This window comes from Watersipora subatra, chromosome 2 (assembly GCF_963576615.1).
Source record: "Watersipora subatra chromosome 2, tzWatSuba1.1, whole genome shotgun sequence".
Taxonomy (NCBI): Eukaryota; Metazoa; Bryozoa; class Gymnolaemata; order Cheilostomatida; family Watersiporidae; genus Watersipora; species Watersipora subatra.
Genome location: NC_088709.1, coordinates 39550822 through 39563318, shown reverse-complemented (window position 1 = coordinate 39563318; position 12497 = coordinate 39550822). Strand labels below are relative to the sequence as shown.

At 35.2% G+C, this 12497-nt stretch overlaps 1 protein-coding gene across 3 annotated transcripts in view; it reads left to right on the top strand.

The window, feature by feature from the left end:
• LOC137386886 (uncharacterized) overlaps positions 1-11537 on the top strand; it is a 36199-nt gene extending 24662 nt beyond the window's left edge. For all 3 annotated transcript variants that reach the window (XM_068073076.1, XM_068073079.1, XM_068073077.1), the window contains exons 13-18: positions 3117-3303; positions 3627-3694; positions 5016-5249; positions 5411-5545; positions 5768-5869; positions 11064-11537. In XM_068073076.1, coding sequence (XP_067929177.1) covers positions 3117-3303; positions 3627-3694; positions 5016-5249; positions 5411-5545; positions 5768-5869; positions 11064-11156 — 819 coding nt within the window. In that variant the 3' untranslated portion in view covers positions 11157-11537. The remainder of the gene's footprint in view (positions 1-3116; positions 3304-3626; positions 3695-5015; positions 5250-5410; positions 5546-5767; positions 5870-11063) is intronic.
• Positions 11538-12497: the final 960 nt, after the last annotated feature.

Below are 12497 nucleotides of genomic sequence, written 5' to 3'. Positions count from 1 at the left end.
CTTTGTCGATATCACACACATTGATGCTTAAATTGTACAATTGATGGCTCATTCTTGGGAAGCTTTTTTCCAAACTGGTTACTCTTACCTGGCTCTCACTGGAATATGCATACACTCAGAGCTAGTCTTACGATTTGCTGGCTGTTACAATTCGTTAATGCATAACAAAATATGAGACCCTTCTGAAATCGCGATTTTAATACTGGTATTCGGAAAAATTTTTAAAAGTTTTCTACCATGATTTTCTTTTTTGTATTCTATAGATTTTCTTTTGAAGCCCATCTCATGCAAAAATAATAGCAATAAAAAATTATTATTAAAAACTTTAAACCGGTTGGTTCCCTCGTTATGGCTGCCAAATCATGAGATCTCTCATTGGGAGAGACTGAGCAGCTATGTTACTGCACTAGTGAACTCGTCCACTGAACATCGCTCCTGACATTACTGCAACATTAGAATGGAAATATAAGAGCATAAGGTAATAATATGTGGTTAGCAAAAAATAGAAGAGGCCTTCATCAGTACAAATACATGTAATCGTTGAGTTATGAAATAGTTACTGTTTGTACGGAATGTACTTGTACTGCAACTAATTACAAAGGCAACAAAATAGCATAGTTTATTATTTACTGTCCTTGGTGTATCCTGTCATGGTGTACATTCATTAAATTTTAGTTGGACTACTAGTTGGAGTATATCGGCACTCCTTAAAGATGTGGTCGTGTCAAATTTTAATTGATTTCAAAAGAGAGCATCTTTTGTCTATCAGTTGATATGTTGTTTGTTGTGTTAGGCGATCTCATTGTCAAGATATTTAAAGATTAAAATCGAAAAAATTGATCGCGGTATGAACGCTCAGGACAAAATACATGCCCAGACTTGCCCAAAATGATGTAACGAGTGATACAACCTGTCTCTATTTCTCATATTCACATCGGCTACCGCAATAAAAGTCTAGTCCTTCCTACGTGGCTCTATTGGCATATATTTTATTTTGTATTTGCTCATGTCAGCTAAAATCAAATTTTAAATCCAGCTACAGATGCACTATTATGAATGGCTCAAACGCCTCAAATGAGGGAAATTGCAAATTTGTCATATTAGCTTCCTCTAAATGCTGTGTAAACATCTGACTACGATTCTGCGGTCTATGGTAATTAGGTCGTCGAGCTAACTTATTTCACTGCGGCCTTTGTATCAGCTAAGTTCTCAGTTGCTACCACACTGGAAACTAGCTACTAAACAAAATAAGCACGCCGTCATCTTTGAAAAGAATATGTTCGAATATATGGAGAAACCAACTGCATTCCAAAAAGTCATGTATAGTCAACGTTATCTAGTCATTATCAGTATCAATTTGTAGAAAAAGTTTACTGGTCACATTTGATTAGTTAATTCTAGTACAAAACAAATGGTTTTATGAGTTGACCGAGATAGTGAACACAAAACTACGTCAATTTCGTTGAAATCAATTATTAACCCACCGATTATGGCAAAGGATTACTAAGCCATTCTTGCACCTGGTTGGGGGCATGTGGACTAACCTGTTTTCACTTCATAGGGTAGAGCATAAGATTTTTTGAACTTAATATTTGGTCTGTTGGAATTGAGTCGAGCTAAGCAGAAGTACCTGCCAATACAGCTCTGATTACACTTCATAAATCCATCTATTCGAGAAGATTTCAGCACAGATGGCAAAAGGGTTATGATATATTCAATATGTTCTGCAAATCGTGTTTTGCATTGTCTTAAACAATATTGTTTTATTATATAATTTTTACAAACCAAAAAATTTTCATCGCAGCATAAAGTTTTTATTAAAAACATCCATCCAAGTCTTGGCCATTCACATAGTTTCAGCTCATATAATAGAACAAATTAATCTACTGCAGCAAACATTATGGTTTGTGCAGCCCACATTCGTGTCTTCCTTTCCCATTTATGGCAGTTTCCAGACCGACGCGGTTCACTAGGGACGCGACTCTAGTGAACCACATAAACATCCTGAAACAATAAAACAAATGTAATAAATGTCATTCATATATATGTCGTTCTAACACGTATCTACGGAAAGCTTTCAATGTGAGAGTTAAATAGATTGAAAGTGTAATTTTCAAAATGAATAAATGTTGAGCAAAAGTATAAATATGCAAAGCCAACAATTCAAAGCTTTGTTTTTGAGAGTTAGAGATGAGCATTGATCAATCGACGTTCCTCACATTCTACAAGTGAGAAATGAACATAAATTTTAATCACAAATCTAATTCACTAGCTATAAATGCCAAAGAAATTTTTTAGCAAATGTTATAGCTAGGTGAAACGATAAAAAGTGGTGAAACGATTAAAAAGTTATGAAACGATGATTCGTGATAGCAAAAAGTTATAATTTTACTTATTAGTAGATGTATTCATGAGTACTAAAATTATTACCGGTAATTTAGAATACAGTATATGTAAGGGATACTCAAAGTTGAATATAAATTTACCTCCATTATCCCATCTTTCTCTGCAGCTATTGACGCCTGTCAGCTCTAACCATTACCTGTCTGCCCCAATCTTTAATCACCTGACGTTCTGAACTGAGTATTGTTTCAATTCAGTTGTTCGTCAATAAAACGTGTCGGTGCAGTGATTCAAGATGTAATTAATGATGTCAGTTTAATCAGTAAATTGAATATCGATGTCGATGCACGTAGCTGCTAGAATCTACTACTAGTCGCTGCGCGTACCCAACTAGTAATAGAGTAAAATCCCTAACAATTAGAATCTTCGGAATCATAGACGAACCGTTTTACGAGCGATAACATTTAATATGACCTATAGATATAAAAATTTCGTGCTGATTATTGGCTAATGCAGATATCTTATATTTATCGCTGTTGGACTCTTTTTACACGTATCACTCCGTTACATCACGAATGAAACATCCGCTCGAATCTGGGCTTTTTAAAACATGGCCTCATTCAATTGCATATATCTCTGGACAGGGTTAGTTTATAAAGACAAAAAGGACATCAAATTGTAGCTGATGTTTTAGCCTTTTATTGGTCTTAATTTCATTAAATCGACTTTTTTGACGCAACCACATCTTCAATGATTTATCTTTTTGACACTAGGTTTTGGTGAAAATGAGAGGTGATGAGGTGGGTGTTGACTCGGAAGGTATTAAGCAATATATGTTTGTTCCTGCTAAAGACCTTCCGTCTGATCTTGACAACACGCTTGACACTACGGTTGGGGCAGACGACTCCCTTTTGGCGGCTGACACATCTACTTCCTCTGAACGCAAAGAAAAAACCATTAGTAGGTTGGCCCTTGTTATTTATTAGGTACTGCTGGTATGTTATCCTGTGTTATTCATTGGTTACTGCTGGCATTTTGTCCCATGTTATCTATTGGTTACTGCAGGCATGTTATCCCATGTTATTGGTTACTGTTGGCATGTTATCACATGTTATTGGTTACTGCAGGCATGTTATCCCATGTTATTGGTTACTGCAGGCATGTTATCCCATGTTATTGGTTATGCTGGCATCTTACATGCTGTACATCGGCCTGAGCAGTCTTAATCTTTCTACTATTGTAATTTTTTATGTCAATTTTAAATATTCCCATTTTTTCAACAGGTTCACCGGTGAAAACGGTAGTGACAAAACTCTCTACTAAGCACCAACCAGTTGTCATCAATGTCGGGGTAAGTGGATCTTTTAGGCTCGTGCCCTCCAAAAATTTTAACATGACTTTCTTGTACTTGATGATTTATTGCTAGGACTCAATCTATATATTTCTCAAAGTTACTTTGTGAGTATGTGGGTATGTGGGTATGTGTGTAGTTCCAGCTATAACTATTCAACTCTTGGAATTAAAATCTGTGTTCTGATGGATTTGAACTCACGACGAATGCATCTGAAAATTTATTATCTAAGCGCTCTACTACCGAGCTACATAAGGCATCTTGTTCAATGATGTTATCATATTCCCTATACCGTATGCACACGTTAATTATTTTAGCACTGCGCCCACGCGTTACCATGCCCCTGTAAAGATTTATTTTTTGTAAGATTCAATTACTGTATTTGAGGTCAAGGCCAATTCTTCTTTTGCGGACAATATTATAACCGTAGGAAGAATCTTGACATTCTCTCTCCTTTTGGTCATCCCAAGACAGTAAGATGTTGTTGAGATCTCATTTTTACATTTGTACCCATTTACATTTTTACCATTTGTATTAAGAGGTACCAAAGTTTATCGTATTCAAGGTTTTGATGGATAGCTTCTGGTGGAACAAACCTTTTTTATATACACATGCTTCCATGCAAGAGTTGTTATTATTAATTCTACATATTCAGGATTTTTGTTGCTTTCTCAGTTCGTATTAATTGTATCATTACTGAATCATTTTTTATGGTAATCGAAGCAAAACCGACTTAATTTAGCTATTACTTGCTAATTATTTTACATTTAAACCCTTAATAGTTGTTTTATTTTTCTAATTTATTTTTCTCACGATATGAAGTTTGAAAGTTACAGTGTTTTGACAAAGTTTAAAAACCTTTACAGTTGTTTTTAATTTCTGTTAAATTATTTCATCTACACAAAACACTTTTCTCATGATATATAGTTTGAAAGTTAGAATGGGAAATGTTGTTATATGTTAAATACAAATCAATTTTTTGCGCAAAGACTTTTTTATTACCCGGGCAACGCCGGGTAGTGCAGCTAGTTGATGATAATTTGAATAATATAAGATGCAGTTTTACAGCAATATATAAAAGAAAATCATTAGTGTACCGCGAGTCTTCATGGTGTATTTCAATTTAAATATGTAACACTACAAAGACAGAGTATTTGATTGCATAAGTTCAAAATGTATAACATGGTAATATATGAGTCTAGCTCATATGTAGTGCTTTATACTATATAAAATCTGTGTTAGCAGTGCTGAAACTGTTGTGAATCCTACTCGCGAGTAGAAGTGTAGAAGCAATAGACATTATTATTACTTTCATCAACAGGCAGGGCAAGTGGTACAAGCTGTTCAGACCAAAGAAGGCATCATGTTAGTAACGCAGCCAGCCTCGAGCCCAGCTGCTAAGGCTGCTGTCGAAGCGGCCGCTGCTGCCAAGGAAACAGAAGCAGCAAAAGCAGAATCTGAAAAGAAGCAATCAGCTGAGAAGGAAGAGGAAGCCACTGCAGCGCAAGAAATGGCCATGCCTACAGTTGCTACAGTTGCAGAGCATGTAGGGGAGGTAGGTCCTTTGTATTGTAATAGCATGTAGGGGAGGTAGGTTCCGATTCCGATATTAAGATCGGGGCAACTCTATTATATACTGCAGAAGGCAGCAGTTTACTCCATTTTTTCTCCTTACCTCTAAATCTATTTGAGTTCATTTAGTGTACTAATCTACAGACTTTAGAACAACCGGTAGAGGAGACTCAAGCTGAAGCGGTGGTAGAGCCTCCACCAGAGTCTGTCAAGCCTGTTGAAGCGGAGCAAGCGCAGAGAGACCTGGTTCAACAGGCCCTTGCAGAGACCGTAGCTGAGGTAGGTGACTTCAGCCCTTGCTGCTTGATGTATGCATCGAGGTATTCTCTCGCTTACGCTTTCCTCATGCTAATCATACCTTGTTTCACCCAATATATTCGTTACAAGTGTATGCTGCTTGCAGGTCTGTGGAAGTAGTTGTCACTACTTGACTGGAATCGCTAAACATTGCACTTTAGTATAATCATTCTTTATTCTATCTCTGGTGGTACTCTTCTTTAGGATGTTAATGCAAAGACTGCTATCATCAGCGCCGATACAGATCTGATTGGAGGACTCCCTGCCAACCTACTTGCCACTGAAGAAAGTGATCAAACCGAAACGGTCAGTTATTGGCACTATTTATTGTATTTGGTCAAACAAGAACAAGCAACCATTTTTTAGAAGTTGCTTCTTGAGGCCCAAGGATCAAGTCAAATGATTCTTTTTATTTAAAATATGATTTTGGGTTGGGATAATTTTCCTAAAAGGGATTTGCTTATACTTTTAAAAATGGAAAAATGAACTGTGGAATCATGTCAATAGTCTGGTTTTGGCCCTAAATGCTTTTATAAAGACAAGAAACTGTTTAAATGCTATAACCTATATTTAAAGTGAATTTTCTGCATTTTCCTCACGGCTGACTTGCAACAAAATTCACATTACAGGTATTTAGTATCAAAAGATTCACAATGTCTCACTCTGCTGTGTTGTAGGTTCAAAATATGTTGAAATGTGATTACAAGCTTTTAAAAGCTAAAAACCTAACAGTTAATCGCAGTCATCACGAAAACGCTGTAGTTTGGAATCCCTTTATTTTGATGACATTCTCGACATGGTTATTGTTTTGACACGTGATGTTATCACGGAAATGAAAGGCTCAATATAAAACGTTTCGTAGCACTAGTTTATGACAAATACTTCGGGTTTTACCGAAAAGCCTTTATCAAATACAGATGCTCGCCACTTTATAGTTTCGTTCAGTTTGGTCTAATCATCTAGTGGTAATCTGATCATGTGACCCATACTTCCTGCCAAATATCGCGAACAATTTCTGCAGCATTTTTGACTATCACAGGTGATCAACAGGTTCGTCATTTTTGATAGAGGATGATATGCACTCCTTCGAGCTAAAGTTAAATTAAACTAATTTTTATGGTAGGTTTTGAGATATCAGTGCTCAAAGTGACATCATTACAATGATGATGAAATAGACGTGTAAGGACAATAAACATGGTTTTATTGAATGCGTGAAGTTTATTTGTGAAAATATTTTGACGAATGAGGTTGCATTAAAGTGTAAACAGAAGCCATCGTGTTCAATTACATTCGAGCTGTTTTTAACATCACGTGACAAAACAATAACCAAATGTAATGACTACATCATAGAAATAAACTGATTTCACTCTACGGCGTTTTCGTGATGGCTGCGATGAACTATTCGTTTTTTAGCTTTTAAGAGCTTGTTATCACATTTCCACATATTTTGCACCAACAACGCAGCAGAGTAAGACATGGTGAATCTTTTAATACCAAATAACTGTAATGTGAATTTTGTTGCAATTCAACTCAAGTTAATTTCTTGTATTTATCAGCTAATATGGCCAATATCAAGGCTTAATTATTTCCGTACAATCGGACGTATTGTTTTTACTGCATTGTTCTGGGTTATAAACAGAACAATGCAGACGGACAAACAGAACAAACCGACAATGCAGTTATAAACAGAAGCCATTTTTTTATCAATTATAACTAACTGAATACTTTGCGTTGCACAGGTAATAAAAAGGTTGTTGCGCAAAAAATAAATTCTCATTTCACATACAGCATTTACCATTCTAACTTTTAAAAATTAACATGTTTCTTTATTTTTGTGTCCAGCCAATGCATAATTCAAATATTTTAAATCTCAAGGCGTAGCAAAAACAAGTTGTTAAAAAGCATTTTTTCTTATGCATAGTTTAAATATTTGAGAGCTGGAGGTATAACTAAAACAGATTGTTGAAAAACATTTCTTACTTTTTATGCTACACGTTCGCTCAAGATTTAAAATGGTTCATAAACAGTGACTGGTATTGTAGTATCCATTGGCTAAGTTTCTTTACCCAATGAATTATAGTAACATAGCTACTAACTTGAGCTAGTCTAAATCTTTACTATAATAAGAGCCGTATCCGTCTGTTTGAAGCCAGCTTGTGAGCCAGCAATGATAAGCCAGCTTATCATTGTGCTTATCATTGTGCTTATCATTGTGCTTATCATTGTGCTTATCATTGTTATCTTATGCGTCATGGTTTCTCACACAATCGTGACATTTTCTGCTAGTGTGTATATTTGAATCAGTATAATAAGTATGTACCCAATTATTCATTATTATTATTACAATTTATTAGTGGATAAAACACCTGTTTGCAGAATGGGTGTTTCTGAGTTCAATTTCAGTGTGAAGCAGGTTTTTTGCGCTTAGATTTTTATCGCTATAACTGGACACACGTCTACATGTATAGATTTAAAACGCGTTCTTGAATGCTTATTAAACGAAGTGCAACAATGGCGGTCTGTGTAGTTTGCAAAGATGGTTGATGCAGAAAACTTCAATCTAATCGATTCCTCATAAAACAATTTATGATTTTTTGGCATGCTTACACCCGAGCAGTAGTGGCAATGACAAATGTGTCTCCTTTTTATGGCTGCAAATCTTTTTAGGTAAGCTCTGGCGAGCTTTGTTTAAGATAATATAATGCTTTTTACTAAAACCAATCTTATTGTTAATATACTTGTGAGTATACATGCATTTCCTCTGATCATTCAGATATGCATTGCTAAGTATTTTACATCATTCAATATGTACAAGGGAGACCAAAGTGTAGGCCACATTCGCATTGCCCGTAAAAGAGCTAAATTTATCTTCCCAAAATTCTTACGAGTCATTTAAAAAATACAACGCAGATGTCTATTTGACCGTCACCATAGAGGAAGGGTTAAAAAAATAGAGCGCAAAGTCGTTCGATCAGAGGTTTTACGGTATCAATATTTATATTATAAGCATGTCGGGAAGCTGCAACATAAATCTTTATAAATTTGTTACTTCATTAAAGCATGATTACTGAAATTGCTATGGCAATCCAGCAAATGGTCCTACTCATTGCTTGGCAGCTGGAGTGTCAGGCAAATTAGGCTACCAGACTAAATATGCATCTATAATTATATATAAGTATCATAGTTTGTCTGTAGTTTAGTATGTCCAGTTGTAGCTATTAAAATCTTGGAATTAAAGTCTCTAGTGCTGGATTTGAACTCACGAAGATTGCAACCGCAAGTTTAAAATCCAAATGTCTAACCAGGGGTCTACGAAGGCTCTTACAATTGGCAATCTTACTATATAACGTATACACCTTTTTCTCGATTGTACGCGCTAAATTACGCATTAATTGAAACTCGATTAAACCATAACTGTCACGTACAACTTTCATTGTATTTACTAGGTAAATCAGACACACTGATTCCTATTTTGTACTCAAAATAAAGATTGGTCCATAACTTTCAGTGTAATGAAGGCTTTTTTACAGCGTTTTAATATCGGTCTCGAAAACAACACGATCGGCACAACAGGCTCCGCCCATAAATATGTGACGTAACCTAGCTTTTTAGGAACGGAAGTTAAGTAGAGATGTTTAGACCGATTTAGAATAATAGAGTTGGTTGTTTTAAAATCCATTATCTAAATTCAGCTTTCAAAATAATCTCAGTCTTTTCTGAAAGGTAGGTAACTTATTTAATATTGTATATTTAAAAATGAGCTCAAAAAAACGTGATAACAACGCTAGCTTGTGATAAAACCGCGCTTTTTGAGCTCATTTTTCTCGGCGTTTAGCCTATTTAAACGTCGTGTAACAAGCTACGAGCAATTTTAAATAGTTTATATACCTTTCATAAAAGACTGATATTATTTTACAGGCTGGATTCAGATGATAATAGGTTTTAAGTCACCCATCTCAATTATTCTAAATCGGACTAAACATCTCTAACTTCCGTTCCTAAAAAAGCTAGGTTGCTTCACATGTTTCTGGACAAAGCTTGTAATGCCGATTGTGTTGTTTTCAAGACGGATATTGAAACGCTTTAAAAAAGCCTTAATGACTTAGAAGGTTAGCTGACCAATCTTTATTTTGAATACAAAATACGAAAAATAGAAAATACGATAAAACTTGTACGTGACAGTTATGGTTTAACTTTATGAAACACGACTCCTTTTTGTCCTTGCCGCACTAGGGCTAATTTGTTTTCTGAAAAATGATATCAACAATAGCTTTTGTCGAAATTGAAATTTGGTGATTGTATCTCAGTTCGGCGTCATTCGTTATGGTAAACCGGCTTCACAAATTAATGTGATACAATTTTGGTAACAAGTTTACTAACATGCATACTAAACCTTCCTTCAAGTATGTTTCTAGTAAACTAAATTCATATAAGTTAGGTTCAACGTTCAGCGTCTGTTTTGAAGGTAAGTACTCGGCGCGTCGTGCATTGTACTGTTACACTTTCTTGCAAATCATAACCACAAAATGTACTAAAGTTATTGTAGGTAGCTATAGCTAGTGAGGTTAACATATTGTTTTGTTACCATTTTTTGATGAAGATTTTGACATGGAAGGGATTGCATTAGATAATTACTATGGGTTTCTATACCACTCTATACGTTATTTTCACCTTATGATGTCAACACCGAAATGAACTAAAATAATATAATCGTATACCAAATAATTTTTTATTGTAATCGTAGCAAAACATACTATATTTAGCAATTACTTGTTAATGATTTAAACATCTTTACAGATTTATTTTTCCTCTGATCTATTGCAACAAAACTCTTTCATGATATGAAATTTAAAATTGCAGTTTGAAGACCTTTGCAGTTGTTGTATTTTTTTCTTTTAATTCATTTGAACTGCACAAAAAACACTTGCAATAATATGAAGTATATAGAATGGTAAATGTTGAATATGTTAAAAAGAGTTTTCTGCCCAAAGATTTTTTTATGACCCAGGCAACGCCGGATATTCACCTAGTAAATATACAAACGCTCTATAGAATTGTCTGTTTGCATTTAGCAAAACCTGAAGCGCTGCAACTCAGCTTTCATCAAAAAACCCTGATTGTCCATTTTATAGCACAACTTATTTTGTTTATACTTTCAAATTTATATGGTGTTTTTTGCCTTGCCACCTAAGCTATTATCACATATTATAATTGTGTAAATGTATTAGTATTATAGCCAGCAACTTTTGTTCAAGTAAAACCAGAATATTTTTACAAATGCCATTAAGCATATAGAGATATACATGTACATGCTAGCAAGTTGACCATGTAGTGTTTGCAGCAGAACCTTGCCCGGCTTTGGTACAATGGTTTTCTTGATATTCACAATGATTATGCTTTAAAGTAAAACGGCTTTTACTTTAGAGGCTTTTAGTTGCTCGGTTCCCCAAGACTAGGACACACAGTGTTCTTCTATCTCTGGTTTCTTTCTCTCTTTTAGGCTAATGGAGAAAAGACTGTCGAGACTTTTTTCCTTACTGACATACAACAGAATGGTGATGGCACAACCTTAGGCCCCGCTGCAACTCTCTAAACTTGTAAAATGCAACTTCTGTTGACTGACTTGATTTGCATCATTGCCGGAGCCGTAACTGACCCTGCCAGTAGCTGACTGGTTATCATTGTTACCTGGTTACTGGTTGAATCTTCCTTATTGCCTACTTGTATATACATTAGTCATAGTTGTTCTGTGTAAGAGCATGCATATTCTTCGGTATTCTCTCCTGACATCGATAGCTTTTTCATGATTTATGATTGACTGTATATTGCTATTAATATTATTTCCTTGACCAATGTATAATGTGGCTGTACTTGATACAGCCTTCTAATTGACTATCCTACTGTATTAAGTGGATATTTTGAGGTGAATTTTTATATAAACTTGTGGATTTATCTACATTATTGTTAAATTGCACAGTCTTCATCGATATTTGATTGCGTAAAGATCAGGTTATCGTAGACTTCTTGAAGCTTCTGGAAAGAGTTACAGGTAATTTTCTCCTCCCTATGAATTGTTCCTAATCTAGTATACAGTTTTTGAAGTCAAGTTCGTTTAATCATTGGCGTCTTAAATTTTTGGTCAGATTTACATTTGGCGCTCGAGCGTATAGTACCAGTGACCCAGCCAGTGGCAAGATAATTAACAAATATTAATTTCAAACCGCTAGCTATGTTGTCCTAGAATGCTATTCTCTATTTCGAGTCGTTGTACTAAAACTGAGTATCGACGTTACGCTGATATTGGTTCTGACCACCCAGTCGTACATAATTCACACTGCATACACTAGATGTGTATACTCATGGACATATAGTGCAGAACGTATTTCCACTGAAACAAGATACAAATATATAAAACATACTCGTATAAAAAATGCAAATCGTTTTGCACGATCTGTGCCTAAATGTTTTCGTGACAATATCTATAGGTTAGAGATATTGTGTCTGCAGAAGGATTCGGCTACAAAAGGTTCGAATCTACAAAAGTACCTAGATGAAAGTTGGGCTATAATAGGTTTCGTCTAGAACTGATTTGAAATTACGCCTACAATTCCTGGAGATACATCCTACATGTATAATAGTAAATGTGCCTACTAATTGTTCAATGGAGGGACAGTGGAAGAAAACCAGTATGAAACAATGCAACAGTAGTGCTTTCACGAAACAATGAAAAATAGGTATTACTCATCGATGTCATCTATCAATCAAATCAAAATAAGTGTGAATCTAAAATGAAAAGTACACATCAGTTTATTATCTACTACTAGTTACTACTACTTTTGCGACTACTGATATCTCCTCGAAACTACTGAAACACTAAGACGTGTAAAGGATCTGCTGCGACCCTATACTACTCCACAAAGAACCAAACCCCTAG